The sequence below is a fragment of the Pongo pygmaeus genome, chromosome 13, assembly GCF_028885625.2.
Source record: "Pongo pygmaeus isolate AG05252 chromosome 13, NHGRI_mPonPyg2-v2.0_pri, whole genome shotgun sequence".
In the NCBI taxonomy this organism is placed as follows: Eukaryota; Metazoa; Chordata; class Mammalia; order Primates; family Hominidae; genus Pongo; species Pongo pygmaeus.
Genome location: NC_072386.2, coordinates 100477940 through 100495916, shown reverse-complemented (window position 1 = coordinate 100495916; position 17977 = coordinate 100477940). Strand labels below are relative to the sequence as shown.

General features: G+C 40.2%; 2 protein-coding genes across 9 annotated transcripts in view; one reads left to right on the top strand and one right to left on the bottom strand.

Annotated features, from left to right (window-relative positions):
* Positions 1 to 17977, bottom strand: part of PALM2AKAP2 (PALM2 and AKAP2 fusion) — a 388965-nt gene that overhangs the window by 124598 nt on the left and 246390 nt on the right. The gene's annotated exons all lie outside the window — the stretch shown is intronic.
* LOC129043614 (large ribosomal subunit protein eL21-like) lies at positions 16881 to 17364 on the top strand. The gene has a single exon (XM_054500352.2). It carries the CDS (start codon positions 16939 to 16941, stop codon positions 17362 to 17364), a length of 426 nt encoding a protein of 141 aa, XP_054356327.1. The 5' UTR covers positions 16881 to 16938.

Genomic DNA, 17977 nt, shown 5'->3' with positions numbered 1-17977 from the left:
GGGATATTTAGTCAATTAATTCCTAGAATCCACAAAGATCATTTGCTTACTCTAGCTCAACTAGTGGTTTTACACCATCCATATGGATGATTTGTACGTTTACGGATTTCCAAAGTAAGACATTTCTCACTGATCTCTGGTTCTTACTTAATGGCAAAAAGGTCATCTCTGGATTAAGCATCATTGGCTTTTCTGTAGCAGGCATGATCCATCCGTAGACCTACTGCCCAGGCTGGAGTGCAATGGCACGATCTCCGCTCACCGAAACCTCCACCTCCTGGATTCAAGCAATTCTCCTCCCTCAGCTTCTCGAGTAGCTGGGATTACAGGCACACGCCACCACGCCCGGCTAATTTTGTATTCTTAGTAGAGACCGGGTTTCTCCATGTTGGTCAGGCTGGTCTCAAACTCGCCTGAGCCACTGCATCCAGCCCACATAGACTATTTTAACCATCAACTTTCAGAATGCACATCCAAGACTGGCATATGTTAGTCTGTGGATTGTTTGCATTGACTTATAGTTGTGTTTTATACAATTAAAAACACCCTTCTAAACCATCTTTTCTCCAAGGGGTTGGCCTTTCCCTAAGATAAGGTGGTCAGCTTTTAAGATGTTGTAAATTAGTTGATTCCAAGTTGGCTTACATTGGGAGTAGCTGGAAAACAAGAAAAGAAAATTTCCAGGTTCCTTTCTCTAGGTGATCCAGAGAGCAGGAATCTGTGTTTGCTTAAGCTTTCCATCTGATTCCATGATAGCCTGGTTTGGGAACCACAGGAGGTGGACACAGTCACCCTTACTTGAAGAAAGGACAGAGAAGCAAACACAGCAACAGGGATGATGTCATAAGAGAACACTTGGCTCTCAGACTGTGTTTACTGTGGTTCTTAGCTTAGTTTGCGGTTCCTGCTTTTCCTCTCCAGGGTCTCTGGCTTCCTGTGCCCAAGTAAGTTTCTTTCCTGCCTGTTCCACATTTATTTCCTTTCCCTGCATCCTCACATTTGACCTCTCCTCCGCCAAACCCTTAAACATAAGGAAACGGTGACCTGATTATATTCACTGCAGCTGCTTGAGGCTCTTTAAAAGACATTTAAAAACACCTATAAGAAACATTCCAAAACCCGAGCAACATTTGCCCATGGAATTGTTTACACTGTGTTCCAGACTGTAGCTGGGCTGTGCCTTCTCGACATTGACATGACATTGTACCACCCAAATTGCCCATTGTAATATACATGTAAATGGCACCAGTATACTAATAAAAAAAAAAAAAAAACACTATTCGAAACTAAAATCTTCAACAACAAAAAAGCAGCATGGGAAGACCTGTGTTGGAAAGAGTGAAAAGTGGGTATCTATGTAGGAGAAAGACAGAGTTGGGAAATGAGAAAGAGCCCAGAGGACAGAGTCCCCTGGTGAGGAAAGCAAGATGGCACCTTGATTCCAGAGGCCTCAAATCTTGTGGAATAATGACAAGAATGTAGCCATGTATTACTTTGATAATAAACAGGAGCAAAGTCCTATGAGGTCCAAGTTCTTTGGTTCTTGGCTGAGACTTTTATCTCATTTAGCAACTGAAGCATTTAAAAAATCTAGTAAACACTCCAGAGTTCATGCTGTAATAGAGAGACAGCATACAACAAGGTACTCTTTAAGCATGGCACTGAAAACATAAAATATGCCTAATATACTTGGAATGTACACAGCTTGTTCACAGATAGAATGCTGGAAAACAGTGCCAATAGTGTGGAGTCCCAGAAGACAGCTTTTACTGAGTTAACCAAGTGAATTTCTTCTCATTAGGGACCTGTGTTTTAGATGCAAATGTATTTTTCTTTTCCAGTGGTGCTTAACTTCTTTTCAATTTTAGATAAAACAGGAAATTATTTTTTAGTTTTTGTTAAAAAAAATAGGACTGTAACATTTTCCTAGTAATTTGCAAGTGTTTCCCTCAGAACTTTTAAGCACAGGCTGTTAATTTAAGGGAAGAACCACAAGGATTTTTCAGTCATATTAGGGGGAAAAAGACCAAATCTTGAGATTTTAAATTTTAAGAACTCTGATTCTCTCAGAGATAGTCTCTGCGGTAGTCTCTGATTTGCTTGTCAAATGTTTTAGTATTGAGAACTATCCACTGAGAAATGGGCTTTTTCCTTCTAGTATACTGAACATATTAAATGACTTTCCTAGCATTAATGTAAAGTTCACTGAAGATGATGGGACAATATTATGAAGGCATATTATGTTTACATACACAGAATAAATTAATTACTTCTCTAAGTAACCATTACGATTATAAGGTGTTAAGATCATTTAAATACGGAGAATAATAATAGCTATTATAGCATATTAAAAGCCTCTGTTGGATTGGGACCATGGCCAACATAAAATCACTTTAGAAACCACAATAGCTTATAATACAATCAACTAAAGTACCCATACCCATATTGTTTCTGAAGATTTTCCAACTCATTAAGTAAACACCTTCTTTATAGCTCCCTATCCCTCTCCTCTCTTCTCCTCTCCTTCCTTCCTTTCTTTGTATTCTCCTGTCTTCCTTCCTTCTCTCCTTCCTTCATTCCTTCCTTCCCTCCCTCCCTTCCTTCCTTTTCTTTTTAAACCACTGCCTAGTTAATTTTAGGAGGAAGTATTGCAAACTCAAATACCTTAGGAAGCCAGACAGACAACATAAATGATTAAAGCTTCCAGGTATCAGAAACAGTTTGTGATTCCTATAAAGGGCTCAGGCATTGAGAAGTCCAAGTGCTGACTGCTAAGTAATTCATAGAGTGGTTGAGATGAGATAGGTGAGCACCTAGACAAGAACTGTGGGTTCAGATAGGTGCTGCTGCTGCTGCTGCTGCTACTATGTTTGACTTGGGAATTTTCTTTACATGCTTGGGATGGGTGAAGGCATCTCAAAATGTTAGAGACATGAAAGTTAGAACTAGGAGGAAAGTTACATGTCGCCCAAGCCATTTTTCTCATTTTACGGTATAGCAAAATGTCAGTAAAAAACAGAGAGCCAGAAGACCTAGATTGGAATCTTGACCTGTCACTTACTGGCTGTGTGACCTTAGGAAAATCGCTCAGCCTTGCCATCCCTCCCTTCTCATCTCCTCTAGGACATTATTCCAGCAATTTTATCCTTCCCAAAACATGAATTTTCTTTCACCTTATCAAATATGCTGTGATTTCTTCTATCAAAAAAAATTTTCATGTGCCCACAGTTAATAATACTGTACTAAATGAACACTTTAAGAGGGTAGATTGTATATTATGCATTTTCTTTTTAAAATTATTTATTTATTGAGATAGGGCCTCACTCTGTCACCATGGCTGGAGTGCAGTAGCATGATCATGGCTCACTGCAGCCTCAACTTCCTGGGCTCGAGTGATCCTCCCACCTCAGCCTCCTGAGTAGCTGGGTCTACAGGCATGTGCCAGCATGCCTGGCTAATTTTTGTATCTTTTGTAGAGACAAGCTTTCCCTATGTTGCACAGGCTGGTCTTGAACTCCTGGGCTCAAGTAATTCCCTGCCTTGGCTTCTCAAATTGCTGGGTTACAGATATGAGCCACCACCACACCAGGCCAACGTTATTAGTGTTTTCTATGACAATAATTTTTTTTTTTTTTCTTTTTGAGATGGAGTTTTGCTCTTGTTGCCAGGCTGGGGTGCAGTGGCACGATCTCAGCTCACTGCAACCACCTCCCAAGTTCAAGCAATTCTCCTGCCTCAGCCTCTCAAGTAGCTGGGATTACAGGCACCCACCACCAAGCCTGGGTAATTTTTTTGTATTTTTAGTAGAAACGGGGTTTCGCCATGTTGGACAGGCCAGTCTCGAACTCCTGACCTCAGGTGATCTGCCCACCTCGGCCTCCCAAAGTGCTAGGATTACAGGTATGAGCCACCATGCCCAGCCTACAATAATTTTTTTAAGAGAAATTCTCTTGATCCTACCACTTCAATTCTGTTTCCCCTTAAAGCAAAAGTTCTTAAAAGAGATGTTTTCTTCACCAAGACAGCACTTGTCAAAGTCATCAGTGACCCTGAGGTTGCCAAACCCAGTGGTCATTTCTCCAAACTCACCCGACCTGATCTTTAAGCAGGATTTAACACAGGACATCAGTCAGTCAGTCACATTTGAACTACTTTCTTCATTTGGCTTTCACAACAGTTTCTTGATTCTCCTCAGTGCTCTCTGACCTTTTTTTTTTTTTTTTTTTTGAGACAGGGTCACTCTGTCACCCAGGCTGGAGTGCAATGGTATAATCACAGCTTACTGAAGCCTTGACCTGCCAGGCTCAAGCAATCCTCCCACCTCAGCCTTGGATGACAGGTGTGTGCTGCCTCACCTGGCTAATTTTTTTATTCTTTGTAGAGAGGGAGGTCTTGCTATGCTGCCCAGGTTAGTCTCAAACGGCTGGGCTCAAGTGATGCTGCCACCTTGAGGGCCTCCCAAAGTGCTGGGATTATAGGCATGAGCGACTGCGCCCAGTCTCACTGACCATTCTTTCTTAGTCCTCTTTTAGGGTTCTTCCTCATTTTCCAAATCTTTAATTTGGATGGAGCAATGACTTGGGCTTGATCCCTTCTATCCCTCAGGCCATTCTCTCTGTGATCTCATCCAGTCAATGGCTGTGCATAGGTGAATCCCAAATTTATATGTCAGCCTATTTTCTCCATGGAACTTCAGACTCATACTTAACCTCTCCACTGGATGCCTAGAAGGCATTTTTATATTAACAAGTATATTGCAAATTCTTAATTTCCTCTCAAAACCTGCTCCTCCTATAGTCTTGACTACCTTGTTAAAGATGGGTCATCCTTTTAGCCATAACCACATCACCCCATATTCTACAATATTCTGATTTTTCTCCAGAGCATTAATCACCATCTTTCATATGATAGTATTTACTTGCTTGTTTCTTGTCTATCTCACCCTACTGAGGTGTAATCTACATAAGTACAAGACCTGGTCTCTTTTGTTAATTTCTAGATGCCTAGAGCTTGGCATAGAGTAGGTGCTCATTCAATATTTGTTGTTGAAGCCGGGTGTGGTGGCTCACGCCTGTAATCCCAGCACGTTGGTAGGCCAAGGTGGGTGGATCACCTGAGGTCAGGAGTTCAAGACCAGCCTAACCAACGTGGAGTAACCCTGTCCCTACTAAAAATACAAAATTAGCTGGGCGTGGTGGCGCATGCCTGTAATCCCAGCTACTCGGGAGGCTGAGGCAGGAGAATTGCTTGAACCTGGGAGGCAGAGGTTGAGGTTGCAGTGAGCTGAGATCGTGCCATTGCACTCCAGCCTGGGCAACAAGAGTGAAACTCTGTTTCAAAAAAACAAACAACAAAAAATATTTGTTGAAAAAAAAAAAGGAAAGTCCCCGTGTTCATGTAGCTTACATCCTAATATGGCATGGATAATGAGGTGAGATAAACAATAAGCAAGAGAAGAATGTCATAGATAACAGGAAAGAAAATCAAAGGCCAATTGAATTCATTCATGCACATACATGAAATGTATTATGTGTCAGGAGGTGGTAATTGTTATAAAGAAAAATAAAGCAGGGTAAAGGGATAGATATTAACGGCAGTAGGAGGTGAGTACCATTTTATGTAACGGTCAAGAACAGACTCTTTACTGAGGGAACATTTGAGCAGAGACCTGGAGAAGGGAAGGAAGTGAGCCAGGGAGATATCAAGGGGAAAAGCATTCTAACATAGGGAACAGCAGGTGTGGGGACCATGAGCAATGATGTTTGGAGCAGCCAGGAGGACTTCAGAGCTGAGAAAGGAGGGGTGAGAGAAGACTGGCAGTGAGCCAGATCATAAGGTCCTTGCAAACCTTGATAAGCACTTTGGATTACTTATTTTCCTGAATAAGATGAGAAGCCACTGCATTATTTCAAGCAGAAAAATGACTTGATTTGGTTTAGATTTTTAAAAGATCACTGTGGCTGCTTCTGGGTGGAGTCTGTGTTACAGAAAGGGAAAGGAGTGGCCGGGAGACCACTTAGAAGCTATTGTAATAATCTGGGCAAGAGATGATAATGGCTGAAAGCAGAATGGTAATGGTGGAGTGCTGACATCAATGGTGAAATCAGATTCCAGACATAATTGGAAGTGGAAGCTGCACCAGGCACATGACACATGGCACAAAGCATTGCCCTCAGGAAGCATTCAACACATAATTATCAGATGCATGCCCAAAACCTCTTATTTTCATTACAATAAAGTGTTCTTATTAACTGGTTCAAAAAAACTCACACTTGATCAGGGTTTCTAGGAAGTTTCTTTTAAAAAAAAACAAAGTACAGGGCCAGGCACGGTGGCTCACGCCTGTAATCCAAGCACTTTGGGAGGCCGAGGCGGGAGGATCACGAGGTCAGGAGATCGAGACCATCCTAGCTAACACGGTGAAACCCCGTCTCTACTAAAAATACCAAAAAAATTAGCTGGGCGTGGTGGCGGGCGCCTGTACTCTCAGGAAGCTGAGGCAGGAGAATGGCGTGAACCCGAGAGGCGGAGCTTGCAGTGAGCTGAGATCGCGCCACTGCACTCGAGCCTGGGCGACAGAGAAAGACTCCATCTCAACAACAACAACAAAAAGTACCAACTCACCAAAACAATATATTTATTATATATATTTATTATATATTATATATTATATATATTTATTATATATTATATAATATATTTCTTATATATTATATATAATATATATTTCTTATATATTATATATAATATATATTTCTTATATATTATATATAATATATATTTCTTATATATTATATATAATATATATTTCTTATATAATATATAATATATATTTCTTATATAATATATAATATATATTTCTTATATATTATATATAATATATATTTCTTATATATTATATATAATATATATTTCTTATATATTATATATAATATATATTTCTTATATATTATATATAATATATATTTCTTATATATTATATATAATATATATTTCTTATATATTATATATAATATATATTTCTTATATATTATATTTTTTATGTATATATATACACACACACACACATATATATTTAGTACATTGGGTAAAGTAGTTCTTGAATTTTAGGCAGAAAAAAAGCACTTGTAAAACACTAAACAAACTAGATTTTCCCATAAGTTGATTCCAAGAATTTAGTATTTCATATGAAAGGATCACATTGACCCTTAAATTTCTAACATTTACCATGGGCAAATTCAGTTGGCCTTTCATTTTTCTCTCCCATTAGCTATGGCATTCTTTTCCCTTTAACTCTGTAATCATAAACACAGCTATTTTCAGACATGTCACTTATACAAAGAATATATGGCGGCCGGGCATGGTGGCTCACACCTGTAATCCTAGCACTTTGGGAGGCTGAGGTGGGTGGATCACGAGGTCAGGAGTTTGAGACCAGCCTGGCCAACATGGTGAAACCGCGTCTCTACTAAAAATACAAAAATTAGCCAGGCATGGTGGTGGGCACCTGTAATCCCAGCTATTCGGGAGGCTGAGGCAGGAGAACCGCTTGAGCCTGGGAAGCAGAGGTTGCAGTGAGCTGAGATCACACCACTGGACTCCAGCCTGGGCGACAAAACTGTGTCTCAAAAAAAAAAAAAAAAAAAAAAGGGACTATACGGCTTGATAGTTATTGGATTCTCTCCATAGGGAAAGCATACGCTATGGTCTTTTCTATGCTGTGGATCTGAATTCCAAGTGAATGGCTAGTTGTAAAGTTAACTGGCTCTGCATTCCCCAAGAAACATGCAAAAGAAGCTGGGTGTGGTGGTTCACGCCTGTAATCCCTGTAATCCCAGCACTTTGGGAGGCCAAGGCGAGCGGATCACCTGAGGTCGGGAGTTTGAGACCAGCCTGAACAACATGGAGAAACCCTGTCTCTACTAAAAATGCAAAATTGGCCGGGCGTGGTGGCGCATGCCTGTAATCCCAGCTAATTAGGAGGCTGAGGCAGGAGAATTGCTTGAGCCCAGGAGGCAGAGGTTGTGGTGAGCCAAGATCACGCCATTGCACTCCAGCCTGGGCAACAGGAGTGAAACTCCATCTCAAAAAAAAATAGGAAAAAAAAAAAAGAAAGAAAGAAAGAAAGAAACATGCAGAAGAGCACTTAGGGATCACAGGCAAGAGGTGCCCTGGCACTGTGGTTAGGGGACTATGCTAACCACACGAAGAATGCTAGGAATGAAGGCAGAATCCTCATTCTTCCACTGATTCTGAGCAGGAACTTCCACAGGTTACTTTATCTCCCTGTGCCTCAGATTCCTAGTCTTTAAAATAAGAACAAGTGTATAGTATCTATATCATGGGTTCATGGAACTCAATGGATAAGTTCATGCTTATGAAGGCCACAGAATATACCTTTTAGATTCTCAATTAATATTAGCTATGTGATATTTGTATTAATCTGTGCCAGTCCACTGGTTCATAGCCTGTCCAAAAAACTAGAGTGGTCTTAGATCAGGTCCATTCTTGACTAATTCTTGCTCCCAGGATCATAACTATTTTCCTGTCATTACATTTTAATTAAAATATTTTTTGATTCTAAAAGAAATATTTACTCATTACAGAGAAAGCAATAAACTGTGGGCTCTGAAATATGACAAACCTGGAATTGAATTCTGACTCTGCTCTTCCAGAATTTGTGAGCTTATAAAGTCTTTACCTTCTCAAAGTGTTGATTTCTTCATCTGCACAATGGGACAAAAAATGGTACCTATCTCATGGCATCATTTTGAGTGTTAAAGAGAGTAATGCAGGTAAAGTGTTTAACACAGTGGCTAGCCCACAGTAAACACTGGGAAAAAGAAAGGTAGTGAAGGGAGAGAAGGAAAGAGAGAAAAAGAAAGTAGGAAGAAGTCAATGACTGTTACAGGATAGAAGGTTTAGTAAAAGCCACACAAAGGAGAGAGGTTTGGAAAATGCTTAGAAACAGAATGCATATTTTTATTTAAAAGAGAAAAAGATTTGTTGTGTCTTTTGCAATATCATTTCTCTTAAAAGGGATTTTCCTATGTCACTCATGGGATACACTTAATATAAACTTAGAAATTTTTTCATATTTGGGATTTATTTATATTTTCTGTGCAAGAACCAACTCAAACACACTAAGAATAATAAAAAGAATAATTCTTAGTGGATGAATGTTTGTCTATTTCTCAACTTAAATAAGGTTTTGTCTCCAAAATTTCAAAATGACTTATTCACATTAATTTGAAAAGTCAGGCCAAAAATTTGACCCTGCTTAAATATGGTATGCTACATATAATACAACATTCAATAAATTTATTTATTTATTTTTAATAGAAATAGGGTCTCCTTCTGTCACCCAGGACAGAGTGCAGTGGTAGGATTGTGGCTTACTGCAGCCTCATCCTCCCAGGCTCAAGTGATTCTCCCACCTGTCTCCTGAGTAGCTGAGACTACATGTGCACACCACCATACCTGGCTAGTTTGTTTGTTTTTTTATTTTTTTATTTTGTTTGTTTTTTTATTTTTTATTTTATTTATTGATTTATTTATTTTTTGAGACAGAGTCTCACTCTGTCACCCAGGCTGGAGTGCAGTGGCACAATCTCAGCTCACTGCAGCCTCCTCCTCCTGGGGTCAAGCGATTCTTCTGCCTCAGCCTCCTGAGTGGCTGGGACTACAGGCACACGCCACCACACCCAGCTAATTTTTGTATTTTTAGTAGAGACGGGGTTTCACCATATTAGCCAGGATAGTCTCAAACTCCTGACCTCGTGATCCACCCGCCTCGGCCTCCCAAACTGCTGGAATTACAGGCGTGAGCCACCGCGCACAGCAGTTTTTTTCTTTAATTAGAGATGATGTCTGGCCAAGTTGCCCAGGCTGGTCTCAAACTCCTGAGTTCAAGCAATCCTCTTGCCTCAGCCTCCCAAAGTCCTACAATCATAGGTGTAAGCCACCATGCCTGGCCAATAAGTTGATTTTTTTTAATCCAAAAGTTAACCAAGGCTGTATTATTTGTGGCATAACACAGACATTGAGATATTTTAGAAAAAACTAAAAGAAGAAACTGTCTTAAGCTACAGTATGATGGGTGCAGTAGTCTCTTAACTAATATTGCAGGACACCTGTGTGCTTAATTTCTCCAGATTCAAAGAAAGCTCTACTTTTTTTTTTTTTTTTACCATAAGCTAAGCTTTGCTTATTTACTGAGAAGGCTGTTTGGTTTTATCATACTCATGAATCACTGCAGGAGAATGATAATGAGAAATGTAATCAGAATGCTGACAGGATGAAGACTCATGGGCAAGCCTGAAGAACAACTCATTCTCAAGGATGAAAATCAAATCTTATCCCACTAGGTAAACTCCAGCTTTGCATTGGAAGAATGAATGCAAACAGAACTACATAAAAGCCCCCGTATTGATCAGGACTGTGAGGCAAGGAAGACCTCCTTAGCATGTCTACATACCAGCATCATCTCATTATTCTCCAAGGTGAAGCACTGTGACAAAGTCATGAAGATCTAGTGCTGTCTGGCTTAGACCTAGGCTCCGGCACTCCTTGTCTGTGTGACCTTAGACAAGTTACTTAATCTCTCTGCACCTTGTTTTCTCTGTAAACTGGAGATATCCTAGTACCCACCTCATAGGGTTGTGGTAAGAATTAAATAATAGAATACCCTAAACACCCAGAGCACTACCTGACACATGGGAAGTTCTCAATACATGTTAGCTATTATCTCCTTATTCATTTTATTAAACTGAATTTCACTAGAAAATGCATACTGTTGGAGATCAAAACTCACACTCTGGTGGGGTGCAGTGGCTTACACCTCTAATCCCAGTACATTGGGAAGCTGAGGTGGGCGGATCGGTTGAGGTCAGGAGTTCGAGACCAGCCTGGCCAATATGGTGAAGCCCTGTCTCTACTAAAAATACAAAAATTAGCCAGGCGTGGTGGCGCACACCTGTAATCCCAGCTACCAGGAAGGCTAGAGGCTAAGGCACAAGAAATACTTGAACCCGGGAGGTGGAGGTTGCAGTGAGCTGAGATGGCGCCACTGCACTCCAGCCTGGGCAACAAGGTGAGACCCTGTCTCAAAAAACAAAAACAGAAACAAAAATAAACCTCACAATCTGTGAACAGATGGAAAGTATGATGACAAATCCAATACCCTACCCTCTAGCCCAGATCCCTTTGGGAGATGGAGTGGGAACTGCAACTGCTGGTACCTTTTTCTTTTCAGAAACAGACATAAAAATGCTGAGATCAAATAAATGTCACATCTCCACTGACTCACTTCTGAGGAAGAAGTAGTTGTTGCAATGATAGTAAGCATAAGTGACCTCAAAACAGACCAGCTCGTGGTATGCAGACCTATCAGTGGCCTGCTCTGCTAGGCAATGAATCAAGCATCTTGTATAAGCATGTCATCTTTTTACATACAATTTACATGTATGTCATGATTTTTACCAAGTGTGTTTTTTACTACTAAGTTTTCACTACAATAAAAAAGGCAAGAGGGCAGGCCACTAGAGAATGGGTAGGAGAAAGAGATGGGAAAGGCATTGGATAATTTATCGAGATAGGAGCACTAGATGCTCACTTCAACAATCTTCAGTATTCATATGATACAGAAAGATCATTCTTCCCATTGTTAGGGCTCAGAAACCTATATCCCCAAATATGATGCTTTGATATTCTGAACCTGAAGAAGTCTCAAGGTCTTTCTGACCTCCCCTCACTCCTGTCTGTCAATCTTCTGTCTCTCCCCTAAGCACAGGATGAAATGGTTCTGTGAAGTTCCCTTATCTGCCTAAAATCTTACCCTCCAGAGAAGAAAACAATTACCTCTGGTCTCTTCCTTGAGTTTTCATTAACTGAAACTCATATAGCAGGAAGAAAGACTGAAGTCTGTCAACATATCTGAACAGACTTCTGTCACAAATTGTTGTCTGTTCTGTGGGCCCAACAGACTTTGTCCCAGGTCACTGTTTGTTCTTCAAGTAAAAATCATTTACTGCCCCCCCGCCGCCCACTTCCTATCTCCACACTTCCTATCTCCGTTTCCTCTAAGAAGAAGGGTATATAACCATCTGTACGCCATTGTGTGTAATTTTCTCTCTTTGCACATTAGTAAACTTCTATGCCATTTCTCCCGTTAATCTGTCTAGTGTCAATTGATTTTTCAACGAAATTTCAGAGGGCAAAGGGAAAGTTTTCCCTTGGCCCCTACTCTATGAATCCAACAACTTTTCCTGATAACTACAATCTTGATTTATGAGACCTCTCTGATACCTGACCAGTTGCAGAAGGACAAGGCTTATTGTAAGTGGCCACATGAGTTCTACCCAGGATTTCAGAAATAATTTGCAATCATTCCAAACCCTCAGGGACATGAATGGTAATTTATTCAGACATTAACTAGAGAGACAAACTGGTTCCCTGCCTAAATGAGAACCAGGTTGGCTACCTTCCAGTAGCACTAAAGACCAATAGTTTCTGTCACTGGGTTCTATGTTTGGTTTGTGTGGCTTGGTTCTTTCACAAGTCATAGACTTTGGTACTTGCAAATGAGCCTCGTTGCAAAACTAGCTGGATTGGGACAGATTATTCTTAAGAAATGAGGCTTATCTGCAGACAGGCTCTGACATACTGAACAGCAACACGTGACAGTTTCTAGAGCTTTAGCATCATTAGTCATTCTCACTGCTGGAATGTTCAAAATGTGCATAGAAGGAAACAGACAGATGTCCTCAGGAAGCATTTATGAATGTGTCAGAACTTTTGCTGGGAATATTCATGCCCATGTCATGTATTTTAGGGTGACCACTCAGAGATAGGGGATTTTACCAAGTAGGAGTTGGTAAAAGCACAAGAGTATTTCATCAACATTTTAAAAATTGGGATGATGAAGCTATCTGCAGAAAATGAAATTAGGCTAACACTGATATCCCAACTAAAAAGAAGATCCTAGAATAAGGCTTCCACAAAGTCATGATATACTCAGATTGAGGTAAAGGGTTTTTGTTGTTGTTGTTGTTCAAAAGAAAAAACAATCAAACAAACAAATAGAGGGTAGTGTTTCTCACAGTTTCACTTCGTAGAGAAACCAATGAGGTACAAATCTTGGCATGGATCAGATTTGGATTCCTAGCAAAGAAGCATATCAAGGGATGTCCCTTGATAGGTTATCAGCATATTACAGGTCCTTAAAATATACATCTGTCTGGTTTAAAGCTTAATAAAATACATTGTCATGTTCAAAATGAAAAAAGTCTTTTTTTTCTTTTTTTTAAAAAAAAGAACCCAAAACCACAAATAATCCCAAAGGACAATAATCAAAACACATTATGCGGTTCCCTTCATTTCCTTTTCAACACTCCTCTTGCCTAGGGCCACTGGACTTGGCAAATAGAAATACAGAACACCCAGTAAAATCTGAATTTTAGGTAAACAACAAATAATTTTTTAATATAAGTATGTCCCATGCAATTTAATTCAAATCGAACTGGGCATCTAGTATTTTATCTGGCTCAGCTACCCTTGCCCTGTCCTTGGAGCTCCCCTGCTTTAGCTAATAAAAAAATAAACTTGCACTTATTAAAACCCAAACAGAGAGGCTACAAAGTGTCCTTCCATCTGGGTTCAAAGCTTGGCTCCACCACACACTCACTTTGAGATCTTGGGTAAGTTACTTTACCGTGCCACAGTCACACATCTGTAGAATGGGATTAATAACAGTTTCTCCTTAGCAGAGTCATCTGGAGGATTATATGAGATGGCGTATGTGTAGCACAGTACTCAGCTCAAAGCAAACGTTCAACCCATGTTAGCTATTATTGTTGGCAAGAGAACACGGTGAAGAAATAAAATGGCAAAGAAGAAGGTACCTGAGATTATTCACTTGCCACGAATATTCCTTATCTATACATAGATTATTGAAAGCTGTCAATGGTTGTGACTTCATTTCTTTCACATTTATTTTATTTGACAAATAGGGAGTAGCACACAGGAATAATAAATAACCATTAATGATATAGTTTATTACAGTTTACAACAGAGCTCTTCATATTCATTTTAAAGAAAATTCAAGACAATGATTCTCAAAGACATGTATTATAAAAACCGACCCATATAGGGCCGATATGCCTCCTACCCACCACTGCCAAACCCCCTCTGAGATCCACTACCCTGAATAGTTTCAAGGTTTTTTTAAAAAATCTTCAAAAATATTTCCTTTGGCAAGGAACCAAATTTAGAGCGATCTGTATGTATATACACAATGTAGAAAGGTTTTCTGTCCCAAATGTCTCTTTTTTGTCCAGAGTCCCTGCACAAAACAATCCTTTCAATGTCGTCATCATCAAATACAAAGGGCAACCGGCTGGACACCACTGGCAACAAAAGGCCTTCAGCAGAATGTTTTTTTAAAAGCAAAGGCCAAAGAAAGCTGTAACCTGTGGCCTCTATTCACCACCGGAAGAGTCTAAATGCTTTTCCTCTTTTGTAATACAGAACATCTGCCCTTCTAGGAGGATAATCTGTCTTCCAACAAGTTTTACGTGTAGAGAAGCAACATCCTTTTCTAAATGTGGCTTTCCCATGTCCTTGAATAGAAACTGTACCCTTTTCAAATGGTTTTACAGCCAGAATCTCTAGCTTGCCTAAGGGGTACCAACCTTGTTTCTCGTTCAAGCATAAATGAGAAATATTGAACATGTAAATAAGAATACCAGACTTCATTCTGAGGAAAATTCTGCTGTGCTAAAATTTTTTGTATTCCTTTTTGCAAACACTTAGTTTTTAGTCTTAGTATATATGGACAAGAGGGCAAGATAATGAAAGCATTTAGGATTTAGTTGGTGTATTTGATGAAAATGACAGCCAAATCACAAAATTTTTATCCTAAAGATATTTCTTTAACATGGATTACTTGATGTCATTTTATCCAGTCATTGGATAAACAAAATTCAAGAAAATGATGCAGAGCCAAGCAGGTGTGATTTGGGACTTGCAGCAAGGCACCACCAGCTGAATAAGGCCAAGACATTTCCAGTATGAGGGTCCTGGACAGTTCATGCCACATAAGAAAGGAACTTCTTTAACCAGCAATATCTTTAAAAATCTAGCTTGTAGCAGCTTCCTACTTTATTTCTGAGGAGTAGCCATCTTACTGGCTTTTCTGTTTTTGTTTTTGTTTTTGAGACTGCATCTCGCTCTATTGCCCAGGCTGGAGTGCAGTGGCACGATCTCGGCTCACTGCAACCTCTACCTCCTGGGTTCAAGCGATTCTCGTGCCTCAGCCTCCACAGTGGCTGAGATTACAGGTGTGTGCCACCATACCCAGCTAATTTTTGTATTTTTAGTAGAGACGGGGTTTCACTGTGTTGGCAAGGCTGGTCTTGAATTCCTGACCTCAAGTGATTCACCTGCCTTGGCCTCCCAAAGTGCTGGGATTACAGTAGTGAGCCACCACGCCCGGCCTTACTGGCTTTTTACTATTAACATAATGTATTCAAAATCCCTTTGAGAAGGCAATTAAATAGTAATACATTTTAGGTGTAAAATGTAACATTTAGGTGGTTGACAGGAGCTGGAGTAGGAGAGAATGGGGGGCTGGTATTTAATGGGTAGAGAGTTTCAGTTGAAGAAGATGCTGAAAAAGTTCTGGAGAAGGATGGATGACAATGATGGTTGCAGAACACTTTGAATGTACCTAATGCCACAGACGGGTACCCTTTAAAAGTGCTTAAAATGGTAAATGTTATGTTATATCTGTTTTACCACAATAAAAAATAGGATTGATTAGGCTAATAAAAATAATTAAAGAAAAAAGGCTAAGATGTGAAGGGAAAATAGAAAAGAGAGATAATCGCTGGGTGTGATGGCTTACACCTGTAATCTCACACTTTGGGAGGCTGAGGAAGGAGGATCACTTGAGCCCAGGAGTTCAAGATTGGCCTGGGCAACATAGGGAGTCCTCCTTCTCTACAAAAAATAAAAATTTACCCAAGTGTGGTGCTGCACGCCTATAGGCCCAGCTACACAGGAGGCTGAGGTAGGAGGATTGCTTGGGCCTGGGAGGTTGAGGCTGCAGTGAGCCATGATCGCACCATGCTCCAGCCTGGGTGACATAGTGAGACCCTGTCTAAAAGAAAGAAAGAAAGAAAAGAGTGAGAGAAAGAAAATAAATAGAAAGAAGAGAGATTGATGTGACCCCTGCAGAGGGACGTAGTGGTGGAGAGGGCAGTGATCTTAAAGGGGAAGGGTGAGTTGAGTGCACCCTCCTGCCACAGCCAACAAGAGGGTCCCTCACTCAGAAAACACTGACTGGGCAGCTGCAATGAGAGAGTGCTTCAATTTAATAATTGAACAAACTATGACAAAAAAGGAAATCAAGCCATTAAAAATTAACTGCATACAAATAGGCAATAAGCACATGAAAATAACTCAGTGTCATTAGCCACTAGGAAAATGCAAACCAAAACCACAATGACATACTGCTACACACCCACTAGGATGGTCATAATCAAAAGATGGACAGTAGCAAGTGTTGGCTGGGATGTAGAAAACTTGGAAGACTCATTCATTGCTGGTGAGGTGTAAAGTGGTGTAGATGCTTTGGAAAAGAGTCTGACAGCTTTTTAAAAAGTTAAACCCAGATTCACCATACGACCCAGCAATTCCACTCCTAGGTATGATCCCAAGACAAAGGAAGACCTATGTCCACACAAAGGCTTACATGTGACTATCCACAGCAGCGACTATTCATAGCAAGAATACTTACTGCCAGAAAGTAGAAACAACCTCAAAATCCATCAACTTCTGAATGAACAAAAAAAAAAAAGCCTTTCGGCCAGAAACGCCATCTTCCAGTAATTCGCCAAAATGACGAACACAAAGGGAAAGAGGAGAGGCACCTGATATATGTTCTCTAGGCCTTTTAGAAAACATGGAGTTGTTCCTTTGGCCACGTATATGCGAATCTATAAGAAAGGTGATATTGTAGACATCAAGGGAATGGGTACTGTTCAAAAAGGAATGCCCACTGTTCAAAAAGGAATGCCCCACAAGTGTTACCATGGCAAAACTGGAAGAGTCTACAATGTTACCCAGCATGCTGTTGGCATTGTTGTAAACAAACAAGTTAAGGGCAAGATTCTTGCCAAGAGAATTAATGTGTGTATTGAGCACATTAAGCACTCTAAGAGCCGAGATAGCTTCCTGAAATGCGTGAAGGAAAATGATCAGAAAAAGACAGAAGCCAAAGAGAAAGGTACCTGGGTTCAACTGAAGTGCCAACCTGCTCCACCCAGAGAAGCACTTTGTGAGAACCAATGGGAAGGAGCCTGAACTGCTGGAACTTATTCCCTATGAATTCATGGCATAATAGGTGTTAAAAAAATAAATAAATAAAAGACCTCTGGGCTGTAAAAAAAAAAAAAAAACCCAAGACACTGGCATATTTTTTTTTTTTTTTTTTTTTTTAAAGACAGGGTCTTACTCTGTCATCACCCAGGATAGAGTGCAGTGACACAATCACAGCTCACTGCACTCTCTACCTCCTAGACTCAGGTGAACCTCCTACCTCAGCCTCCCATGTAGCTGGGACTACAGATGCATGCCACCACGTCCAGCTAATTTTTGTATTTTTTGCAGATACACAGTTTCACCATGTTGTCCAGGCTGGTCTCCAACTCCTGGGCTCAAGTGGTCTACCCACTTTGGCCTCCCAAAGTGCTGGGATCACAGGCATAAGCCACCATGCCCAGCCTGGCATATTGATTAAATGAAATATTATTCAGCATTAAAAAGAGTGAAAGGGATAGTGATTGAGGCTACAACATGGATAAACCTCAAAAAAGAAAAAATCATCACCATCCTAAGCCAGATACAAAACACTGCATGTTGTATGACTCCATTTATATGAAATGTCCAGAACAGCCAAATTTATAGAAACAGAAAG

Excerpts from the sequence above, each read along its gene's own strand:
- LOC129043614 (XM_054500352.2), top strand. The coding sequence starts at position 16,939 with ATGTTCTCTAGGCCTTTTAGAAAACATGGAGTTGTTCCTTTGGCCACG.